Source organism: Carcharodon carcharias, chromosome 12, assembly GCF_017639515.1.
Source record: "Carcharodon carcharias isolate sCarCar2 chromosome 12, sCarCar2.pri, whole genome shotgun sequence".
Lineage (NCBI taxonomy): Eukaryota > Metazoa > Chordata > Chondrichthyes > Lamniformes > Lamnidae > Carcharodon > Carcharodon carcharias.
The window spans coordinates 79,104,576-79,117,060 of record NC_054478.1 but is presented as its reverse complement, the minus strand read 5'-3'; the positions used below and the strand labels follow the sequence as shown (position 1 = coordinate 79,117,060).

The following is a 12,485-nucleotide window of genomic DNA, read 5'->3' as shown; positions in this document are numbered from 1 at the left end:
AGGACAAAATGTGCAAGGAATAGGAAACAAAATGGGGGCAGTGATAACAATCTGACATTGTTGAACTCAACGTTGAGTAGAGATGGCTGTAAAGCGCCCAGTAGCAAGAGGAGGTCCTGTTCCTCTCGTTTGCGTTGAACATCACTGAAACACTGTGTGGACTGAGGACAGAGGGGCCGGGGTGAGACTAAGGTGCAGAATTAAAATGACAGGCAACTGGAATTTCAGGGTCATGCTTGCGGACTGAACAGAGGTGTTCCGCAAAGTGGTCACCAACTCTGCATTTGGTATTCCATGTAGAGTAAACCACATTGTGAGTGTCAAATACAGGAATGCTGAATTGAAAGCAGTACATATAAAACTCATTTGTTTTACCTGGAAGGTCAATAATCTTTCATCAGGATTGGGAAAATTTAGAGCATAATGGATTTTAGGCAATTGAAACAGAGGAAGGCACTACATTGATGACTGTACCAGTGCCATTTCTTCTTCTCGCCCTGACTTAGAAAACTTTGCTTCTGATTTCCACTCTTCTCTCACCTCACATGGTCCATCTCCGACTCTTCTCTTCCTCAGCTTTTGTCTCCATTTTTGGATATAGTCTATTAACAAATGTTCATTGGAAGCTCTCTGGCTCACACAACTACCTCATCCATACTTCCTTCGGAGGTTGAGGAGAGAGGAAGTAAAAAGGCAGGTGCTGCACCTCCTGTGCTTGCATGGAAAGGAGTTATGGGAAGGGGATGGGATGTTGGGAGTGATTAAGGAGTGGACCAGGGTTGAAGCAGAGGGAACAGTCTCTTTGGAATATTGAAAGGGGCAATGTTTGGTATCCCATGTAGAGCATGATGGTGACATCATGCTGCAGATGGTGGAAGCAGTGTAGGATGATCCATTGAGTACAGAGGCTGGTGGGTTGGGAGATAAGGACAAAGGGAACCCTATTGTGGCTCTGCGAGGGAAGGGAAGGAAAGGGACAAGAGAAGTGTGGGAAATGGCACTGATACAAGCCAACAATGTAGCACCCTCCCTCCATTTCACCTCTATTACACTTCTAAATTTTCCTAGTTCTGATGTAAGATTACTCACATGAAATGTTAACTGTTTCTTTCACCACAGATGCTGCCTGAACAGCTGAGTATTTTTAGAATTTTCTGTTTTAATTTCAGATTTCCAACATCCACAGTATTTTGCTTTTTTGCCTGTCCCAGAAGTGGAAAGCAAAACATCTGGTAATGCTAAATTCCTGATGTCTACTAAGCAATGAATAAAATGACCACCAATTCTCTGTACTATATGACCTAAGACGTGTCCTTGAATGTGGATGGTAATGTCCAGAGGCAAACTGATTACTCACGCATGTGGACCATAAGTTGGCTTTTAAAAAAAAACATTTTCGGCCCTTAAGCCAAATCACAAGATCTTATTAGCATTGCAACTTCTAACAATCTAGAAGTACTAGATATCTGCTGAATTAAAAATCTGATGACCACTAAGCCATTGCCGATTGTCATAGAAACCCACCTGGTTCACTAATGTCCTATAGGAAGGAAGATCTGCTGCCCTTACCTGGTCTGGCCAACAGGAGACCCACAGCAATGTGGTTGATGCTTAAAATGTCCTTTGACCAGGGCAATTAGGAATGGGCAATAAATGCTGGCCTAGCCAGCAATGCCCACATCCCACAAACGAATAAAAAAAAAATCTCAGTGAATGAGTCAATGTCATTCCTAGCTTTAGCTCTACTGATTGGGCTCCACAAATGGTGGCAATCCATGACTTAAAAAAAAGTTATCGATGACCCACAGCAAGACCTCAAAGCTGGCATCTTTGTATTCACTTAGATAGAAGTATTTCGAGGATAACGGAAAAATAACATCCTTTAATTTAAATTTAAAAATGAAACATTTAAATGCAAAAAAACTTTAGAAAGTCGAGCTGTGTGACGTGAATTTCTTTTAGATGGGCTATGAACAAATGTTAATTTTCAACGCACTTGATATGTGACTTTTCCCGTAATATGTTGAAACAATCCCCAATGCTTAATTTCTAATCACATGGTATAATTACAGGAGAATTTTCTATGATTTCATGCCATTACAACTGCCACCAACAAAAAAAAACTGGATGAATATAAAGTTAAAGAGCTACCATAAGCTCCACATTTGTATACATACGATTAATAGCAAATGCTCCAATTCATTTCAAGGGTGTAAACACAAGATTCCAATTAATGCTGATGAAATACGATCTCCTCCTGTAATGTTATTTTCATATCGCACATGTATTTCAGGCTTCATGCTATACTACATTAAGGCACAACAACTTCTTCAAGTGTATTTGCTATGTATAACGTTTTAGAACATAAATTCTGCATTCTTAAATGGTTTACTTTTAATATCTGTTCATACAGTAAACACCATCCATTAAACAGTGAGAGAATTTGCTAATTGAAAAATATTACTTTGGAAGTTCCCTATATCTGTCAAAACATTATTGATCAATGGTATTTTAGTAGAGAAAAAAGATGCTTAATTATTTTCCATACTTTTCCAGTAACGTGTGTGTTTTTTAAGTCATCTTACCTTCAGTTTTCTGTGCAATCACTGGGGTTTGTGTTTCCTTTGTATATGTAACAATCTCTCGTGGAGGGAAGTCTACCTGTGTGATTTTTGCCATCTCGAGTTTCATTGCTCCTCGTCTGTCAATAAATGATTGGAAGCGGAAGAATCATTCAAAATTATTACTGATGTCATAAAATAGTTAAGTATATACAAAGCAAGAGGAAATGCATATGAAAAATATCAAGGGATAAATATTTAAAGCAACTTTTATCCTCAAGTTCTGCATAAATTAATATAAGTCAGAATTATTATATTAATGACTGATAAAAAGTACAAGTAGAAGGAATGAGGAGGCAATACCCAAGATCAGCTTGAAGCTGCAGAACTGAAGGATCAGTATCCCAATGAAAGGTCCTAATTGATTGACAAGTCAACCATGCAGCATTATTAAAAAAAGTTTAAATCAGTGATGTTAGTATTAATGCACATTTATTCCAGACATTTCTTTTTCGATAAATGAACTTAACCAATTGAGCACTATTATATGTACTATTTTACATGATGTGCACAGACAAATAATAATTAAAATTGTATTACTTAATGCTTACACAGGAAAGAATGCTAAGCTAAAATAAACTAAAACCACAAGGAAAATACATCAGGCAAATACATGTAGTACATAAGATAACTGTAATGGCAATAATTCAAGCTTACTATAATTAGCAAAAATATATTGAGAAAAAATAATTAGCAGGTAGTAGCACTTACCTCTAAAGAAAGAACATAAGCAGACTAGTATGAAAAATGACATACAGCTAAAGAAACAATTAATGAGAAAGGATAGAAAGAAAAGGTATCACAAAGTCCAAAGACAGACCAAACTAAGAATAGGTAAGAGGCAAATGTGATAGTGACCAGTTGAATGAAAGGGGAGAAGAAGAGGCTCATGTGTCCAGACAGCTAAGTTTGTGTTTTAATTTTAAAGAAAAGATCTGTTCTCTGACATATGAAAAGAATGACACACACTACATATACTTTATTACCAGGTCTCAAAAGAAATTTTATTTCAGAACTGGAAAATGAATTATCAGCTTACCAAGTAACCTAAGTCCTATTAAAATTAGAGGAGAAGTTGTATGGGTTGGGGTGCCTGGCAAAGGAATCTAAGGAAGACAAGTGTTAAACACAGTGGAAGATATATTATAGAAAGACAAACATTGACTACACCCAAAAAAGAACAAGGTGCCAAATAACTTCTCTAAATTCCAACATGTTTTCTAATTACAGAATTACTCTATCCCAATCTATTTCCAATTTAGTACAATGATTTGAAGAAAGCTTAATGTTCCTCCAATTACCAAACAAAATATGTAACTTGAAGTTATGTAGCCAGACAGCCCTTAAACTCACCCATCCCATATTTCAATGTGTCAGAATGGTGCAGAGGTATAACATCAAATAAAAGCTGCTTTAATCTTAAAATAAATAAGGCACCTTTGCAGGAGGATGTTTAAGAGTTCCAGTAGTTAAGGGGAGAAAGTTCCATCAGGAGGCTACAACTTTTACAAGCCACACAACAAAATATATATACACTTGCATTTAAAGTACAAGTCACTTTCCAGCCAAAAGATTGGGGAAACAATAACACCCCTACCCCCAAGAGTCTCTGGTTCCCCAGGATTTGGTAAATTTGATCTTAAACTGTCACCTCTGCATACAGTTAAGAGGTAGAAGGCCAACTCAGAGAGGAAGGAAGTGACCAGGAGTTAGAAATCTGAACACTGAAGAGCTCAGAACAGGCAAATACAACAGGGTCTGGCTAAGCAAAGGTACTGTATATGCAACACAATGACTCCTATAAGATAAGTCCACTGTTTTCAACCCATGATTGGATTACATTTTCTAGTCTTCTGTACAAGTATACGCCACAGGTTCCAGAACAAATTCAGGCCTTTTCTAATTAATCCTCAAAATACTTCCAACCAATGCAGAATTGTCTCTCAACACAGAATATACATGAACAAGTATTGATTCTTGGTTGATGCTGAATCCTGCACTTGCACGACTTCCTTTCAACACAAGATCAGCATTGCCAAAGGCTGTTCCCACCAAAAACACTGCACTACAGCTCCTAGCTCCATCCTACAGTTTTATCATGTTGAGCACAATTATGCAAATTCCCTGATTAATTAAATTAAGTTTCAAGCCACACATCTAGGCAACCACCTCTTCCCATCGCAACATCGCTTGTGTCTTCTCCTACCTCACCCACTTTGTCGCTGAAACTGCCTTTGCAAGCTCCAATGCAAATTACTCCAGTGTGGCAGTCTGAAGTGTTGCCCAGCTGTTGCTTCCGTCTTGGAGCTTTGAGCCTCCACAGCAGCATACACCAACGTTCTCCCTAAACACTTACATCCTATTTCAAACCTTCTTCAATATGGTCCTCAAAACCATTCCATTCATTCCTCCAGTTACCATCTGCAATCCATCATCCATTATTTCTCAAGTTTCTGGATATTTCCTTCTTTGACACATTTTGACTACATTTTATTATATGAATTGTACTATAGAACAGTGGTAGTGGCAATGTACTAGCATGGATTAAAAAGCAGTAACACTGAAATATTAAAATTGATGCAATGGATGAGATTTCCTACAATAGTTTGTTCAGCGTCTGACAAAGTGACTAGCAGAAGCAAGACAACAACTATCTGCTCCCACAATAAACTATTCAGCATTCACATGGACCTTCCTCTAGTTTTCATAATACAGTAAGAGCTGTTTACAAGCTGCAAATAAGTTCATCTTTGCGTCAACTTGAGTCTCAAAATAAATAGTTGAATGCATTGAACCAGCTATCTGGAATTAGGTCACTACAGGGCCCTATCCTGCAGTGACCCTTTAAGTTTGCTCAGAAACTATTTAGCTCACAGTTAGACATTTAATGGTTGTTAAAGCATCATTGTGTTTTAATTTCAAATCTATAAATGAATTATGGAATTCAATGGCAATAATTAGAAATTGTGCATGTAATTCAATGGCTTTTATTTTGCCATGCCAGTGAGCAAAAGCTGGTTTAACCCCTCCCATATGCATCGTCAAGTCAATACAGTTTAAAGAATCCTATCATTAAATATTATGTTACTCTCATGATGAATAACAAGACACAAAACATATGTCTTATTCACATCAATAGCATTAGATGGCATTAACATTACTTTGGGAGTAAAAACAAAAAAACTGCGGATGCTGGAAATCCAAAACAAAAACAGAATTACCTGGAAAAACTCAGCAGGTCTGGCAGCATCGGCGGAGAAGAAAAGAGTTGACGTTTCGAGTCCTCATGACCCTTCGACAGAACTTGAGTTCGAGTCCAAGAAAGAGTTGAAATATAAGCTGGTTTAAGGTGTGTGGGGGGGCGGAGAGAGAGAGAGCTCTCTCTCTGCACCCCCCCCCACACACCTTAAACCAGCTTATATTTCAACTCTTTCTTGGACTCGAACTCAAGTTCTGTCGAAGGGTCATGAGGACTCGAAACGTCAACTCTTTTCTTCTCCGCCGATGCTGCCAGACCTGCTGAGTTTTTCCAGGTAATTCTGTTTTTGTTTTTTTTTTATTACTTTGGGAGTTGTTGTCAAATCCTCCAGTGTCAGCTGTGGCTCAGTTGCTGGCACTCTCACCCGAGTCAGTTGCAGGTTCAAGTCCCACTCTAAGACTTGATCATCAAAATCAAAAAGTTGACACACCAGTGCAGTAGAGGGAGTCCTGCACCTTCAGAGGTGCTGTTAAATCATGTGGATGGGATCTCATCAGGTCAATTCGCAAGAATAAAACGCAAGGGAAAACAAGTTTGTACTGTATGAGAAGAGAGTGCTGATTAGTTCGCAATTGGACTCTGATTGGTAGAGGCATTTGCCATGGAGAATGCACCAGTTGATGGTGACTGACAGTTAACTGTGAAGCATTGTTTTAAATTTAAACCATACAGCTTGACTCTGATTAGTCATGGTATTGCCCTGAGGAATGAACCAGCAGTTGGCTATCACTTATTTTGCCTAGCTGAAAAATGCCCTGTCTACCTCAGATTATCCTGGAACAGCAAGGTATCTGAAAAATTTGAGCAACTGCTGCTTCACTCTGCTATTATGCAGAAGCAACACAAGCAGTATTCGATACTAAAAGAATGCTGCCGTCAAGCCAAAAAGATATTCTGCCTATCACACAAATGAGTAATGTGGTATATGAATTTCAGTGCTCGTGTGATGCTCGGTATGTAGGCCATATGTCCCAAAGACTTGTGGATCATATCAAGCAGCACATCCCTTCCATTGTTCGCAATGGACAAGGTACAGACTGTACCCAACCAGCCTGCGCTTGCAGAACTCAAAACAGTGTCTAGCATGAGATGTGATTCCGCGATTGGACAACATTTGCTAAATAATCCTCAGTGTGCTAAGAATTTCGCTGGCAATTTAAGATTATCAGTCAGGTTCACAGTGTGGTGTATTTGCATGTACTGGAAGCTACATATATTAATACACATGGTGCTCTGCTTTGAAGACAGAAAGAATACGTATACACAATACACCTGTTTCAGCTAAGCAAAAAAGTGACAGTCATTCACTGGTTGATTCCTCAGGGCAATGACTTGACCAGAGACAAGCTGCCTGGTTTAAATTTCAAACAATGCTCGGCAGTTAACGGTCAGTCACCATCAACTGATGTATTCTCCATGCTATCCAAGTACACTTGCCAACCAATCAGCACTCTCCTCATACTATATAAATTTGTTTTCCCTTACATTATATTCATGCAAATTGTCCTGCTGAGTGCAGATGAAATGCTTTGACAAAATTTCTCTTTTTCAGCAATACTTAAAGGTTAATCACATTAATAAACAATGTAGATGCTGCTGGTGAGCACTTGAATGAAAGCCATTTGAAAGGCACATTGGACTGTCTGAATACAGTGAATATCAGAAGATTAGGTGGTTCAAAACACACATTACTGGGGGAATAAAATTGACAGGTTCTTTTACAGGCATTGCTCCAACCGTTCTGTTTTTCCAATATTCGTTATGCTCATATGACCCAGCACATCTGGGTGCAGACCCACAAATATCTCCTCTATTAAAATCTATGTATATAGTCAGCTAATGCATAATTTTCAATCAAATGCTTTTATTCTGCCTGGATGTAATATGGGTTCCGAATTCCTAGTTTGTTAAATATATTTAATTTTATATATTTGCACTCTTTAATTCATTGATTTGAATAAATACGTGGCTTTGTTTCAGAGACTTAATCTCATTTTTTTGTAGTTCTTCATTAACAATTGCTGAAACTACTGATCCATACCTGTACTCTTGTTTTTGCATGCTTTATACTTGAGCTAAAAAATTGTCCTTTAACATGTACAACTAAATTAATGTATGTTCAGTTCCAGCTCAAATGTGTAATCTTGTCTTGTAGGGCACTAACAGATTGCTTCCATTTGAAAAACATGTAACAAGTATACAGGAAATTGTAACATTTGTTCAGGAACTGAGTTAACACAAAACCCCACAGGTAAGGAGTATCTCTACTGGGATTTAAAAAAAACAGTTGCAAAGATGTGACACTGGTATAATTATAGGTTAACTACAGCCTCAGGCTTTAACAAAAATGTCTCTGTTTTTGCACCCTTGTCATGGTTCACTCCTCCATTTTTAAAGTTAAAGTATGTACTAGACCTGAGGAACAAGGTTTTTCCATTAAAGTAAACTGAATAATTGCACAATACTTACTGGCTGAAACAGTGAGTACCACTCCCAATGGTTTTAGCACAGCTTGGCTACTTAAAATATTTATGGATTGACTCCTATTGGGCATTTTATTTTTCTCTTCTGTTGACCAGAATCTGAAAAATCTATTCTTGGCATGAAAATAATAACCCTTAACCTGTACCCTAGGCTTCTTTTTCTGAACTCTAGATACTTTTTTATCACCATTAAGGAGAGCAGGAGTTGGAAGTTTTAAAGGAAGTGAACATTCCATGTCGAGACCCCAAAAACACGAATATTTCTTGAATTTGAGATATATCTTTTACTTTCTAGGGTGACTCATGAGACAACTGAGATAATCTGCATTATATTGTCACCCCATCCAAATGTTAAATTCTCTCTGCTCAAGTCCCACTGGATTAGTTAAATCTGATAAAGGGAGTATAAGCTCTCTTCAATTAACATAGTGGAGTGCTGTAGCATTTAAAGTCCACAGGCAGGCATTCAGCCTGTACTAAGTTCTGAAAAATCTCAAGAAAACTTACTACCTATGTTCCAAATAGTTGATGTAAATTGTTGACTGTTATGTCTGCACTATACCCTGAAGTTGGAACCCCATTTTCACAGGTTCATATCAACTACTATTATCAAGTATGAAAGCAGCCATGTAATTTTGAGGGGGCAAAATAATGGAAGCCACGCACCTCAGCCCTCTGTCAAAAACATGAACTGCTACATGGTGCTATACTGCAACAGCCTGCATCTGATATAAATGCAGGAAATGCTGGAAATACTCAATCAGGCATCATCTATGGAGAGAAACAGTTCACATTTCAGTTCAATGGCCCTTTATCAGCATCCTTTTTATTAGCCTACATCTGATCTTCAGTGAGGGAAGTGATCAGTTATGGAAAGAACTATGGTCTGATATAATAATAACTGTGATTGTATTCCCACCTGGTTGGTTTTCCCTGCTAAGAAAGAACATGGAGAATGACTGCCAAATCTGTGTCTAGAATTCATAGAATCATAGAACGGTTATAGCACAGACGGCCATTTGGCTCAATGTTCCTGTGCTGGTGCTCTGAAGGAGCAATTTATCTACTTCAAATTGTCTTGCCTTTTTCCCGTAGCCCCGCAATTTTTTCCTTTTCAGACAAGATCCAATTCCCTTTTGAAAGCCTCAAAAAACCCTACCTTCTACACCCTCAGGCAGTGCTTCCCAAATCCTAACCACTTGCTGCACGAAAAAGTTTTACCTCATGCTGCCATCGTTTCTTTTGCCAATTACTTTAAATCTGAGCCTTCCACCAATGGAAACAGTTTATCTCTATCTATTCTGTCCAGACCCCTCCTGATTTTGACGACTTCAAGGAGAACAGTCCCAACTTCTCCAATCTTTCTATCATAATGACTACAGCAGATGTTAAATGCTGCACAAACCAAATCTTAGAGGGAAACTTGGCTTATGGGCCATACCCTTTTTTGTATTCTGAAAACCAGAAGAAAATGTACTGATCTCGGCAGCAAGAAGCCCAGGAACACTTTTAGGATTTAAAAAAATTAAAAGTAAAAGTTTTATTAACAAGAATAAAAGAAAACTTAAGCACACAAGATTACAGTTGCAATTAATCTTACAAAATATTCCCCCAAAAAGACACTCTGCTTGGTCAGACCCACAAGTAAACACCGTCCAGGCAACATTCCCTTATAGATGTTTAGCTATAAAAGTCCAGTAACATTACCCAAAGCAAACTGCTGCAGCTTTAATAGTGGCATTCCACATGACCTCTTAAAATCTCTCCCACTCTGTTGTGGAAATCCAAAACTTCAGAACAAGGCTGCTTTTTGTAGCCAAAGGCTTTTCTGGCTTTACTGGATGGCTGATTCAAATTGCATCTCCTCCCAGACCAGAGCTGTTTACAGGAGATCTTCCTCACATAGCTAATAGCCCGCAACTAAAGCTAACAGCCCTCTCAAGCTTTCCATAGCAACTCTAAAATATCTTTCTCCCTCTTTTCATTTCAAGTTCCATTGGGCTCACACCTTTTGAAACTCAAATCCTTCCGAATATAAAATCTTTCATGTTTCTATTTTGTCTCTGCTTTTGGGTCAATAAAATGTAATATACCCTCTTCTATTTACCCATGGAAGTCCTGCAAGATGCAAACATTTCTCTTGACACTTCTGACTTCTCTTTGATATTCAAACGAGCTCACAACTTACCTAAAAATGCAAATGTTAGATCAACCTATTCACTTGTACCTCAACTCCTCCTATCTTATTACAAATGTGCAAATCTAATGCCTCTATCCTTTCATGTTTTAAATCCCCCAGGCAATCTGTCTTCTAGTAACCTTCCTCAGCTTAATTAAATCTCACACACACAGATACAGCCTTCTTCATAGAGTAACACAATATTCCCAAAAATATTTTTAAAATTCCATTCATGTAAATGTAATTTGTAAAACGTAATGTAAAGTAAATTCCTCATCCCTGGAACCATTCTCATGAACATTTTTCTAAACCCTCTCTAAAACCTTCTTGACCCTCTTAATGTGTGGTGCCCAGGGCTGGGCACAATACTCCATTTGAGGCCAAACCAGTTTTTACAGGTTTAACATAACTTGCTTGCTTTCATCCTCTATGCCTTTATTGATAAAACTGAGGATGCTGTAAGCTTTATTAACCACTATCTCAATGTGTTCTGCCACTTTCAATGATTTAGGCGCATATACACCCAGGTCCCTCTGCTCCAGTATTCTCTTTAGAGTTGTGTCCTTTATTTTGTGTCTCTGCATTTTTCTTACAAAAATGGATCACTTCTCTGCATTAAATTTCATCTGTCACTCGTCTGCTATAATTAACTCCATTATTATCTCCACTATAAACCTTTCTCCAGTCCGTAAAACAACCATTCACCACTGTCACTCAACTAACTTTGTATCCATGTTGCTATTTTGCCTTTTATTACATGAGCCATAACGTTGCTCACAAGTTTGTTGTGCAGCACATTATAGAATAACTTATATCATAAATTAAAATACCTTTTGGAAGTCAATGTACACTACATCAACAGCATCACCCTAATCAACCCCTCTGTTACCTCATTTAAAAAAAAGTTGGTTAAACACGGTTTGCTTTAACATATTCATGCTGGCTTTCCTTAATTAATCCACATTTGCCCAAGTGGTAATTAATTTTGTCCCGAATTATTGTTTCTAGAAGCTTCCCCACCACCAAGGTTAAATGACTGGCCAGTAGTTGCTAGGTTTAACTCCCTTTTTTGAACATGGGTGTAACATTTGTAATTCTCCAGTCCTCTGGTATTACCCCGGAGTCTAAGAAAGATTGGAAAGTTATGGTCAGTGCCTCTGCGATTCCCACACTCAATTCCCTCAGCATCCTTGGATGCACAGCATCCAATAGTGTTGCCTTCCCAACTTTTAAGTAGGCAGCCTATCCAATACCTCCTCCTTATCAATTTTAAACTCTTCACATGTCTGAACTACCTCCTCTTTCTGGGAAACATCATCTTTCTTTGCAAAGACAGATGCAAAGTATTCATTTACTAGCCATGCCCCCTGCCTTCATGCATAAATTCCTTTTCTGGTGCCTGACCCTAACCCTCCAATTCCCACCCTTTTATTATTTATAAGCCTAAAGAAGTTTTATATTAGCTGCTATTCTCTGCTCACTCTCTTTGCTTCTCTTATTTGCTTTTTCAATTCCCCTCTGAACCTGCTATATTCAGCCTGGTTCTCAATTGCATTATTCACCCAGCGTCTGTCGTACGCACATTTTTTCTGCTTCATCTTAATCTCTATTTCTTTTGCCATCAAGAGTGCTCAAGATTTGTTTGCTCTATGTTTCCCCTTCATGGGAACTTACCCTGACTATTCTTGAACTCTCTCTTCTTTAAAGGCAGCCCATTGTTCAGTTATCATTTTGCTCGCTAAGCTTTGCTTCCAATTTATCTGGGCCAAATCCATTCTTACCCCATTAAAGTTACCATACTCTATGTATTCACATACATGCATTGTAACCTTAACTTACTTTTTATTACTTTCCCTCTTACAATGAACCCACCTAATGCATTAAAATCCCAATGAGCCAAATTCCAAGGGATCTGCCCACAAATTCAAGTTAAGCGGAGCTTC

At 38.2% G+C, this 12,485-nt stretch overlaps 1 protein-coding gene across 1 annotated transcript in view; it reads right to left on the bottom strand.

The window, feature by feature from the left end:
- LOC121284908 (cytoplasmic dynein 1 intermediate chain 2-like) overlaps positions 1-12,485 on the bottom strand; it is a 97,067-nt gene that overhangs the window by 43,882 nt on the left and 40,700 nt on the right. The window contains exon 5 of the mRNA XM_041200801.1: positions 2,586-2,701. Within this exon, the coding sequence (XP_041056735.1) occupies positions 2,586-2,701 (116 nt within the window). The remainder of the gene's footprint in view (positions 1-2,585; positions 2,702-12,485) is intronic.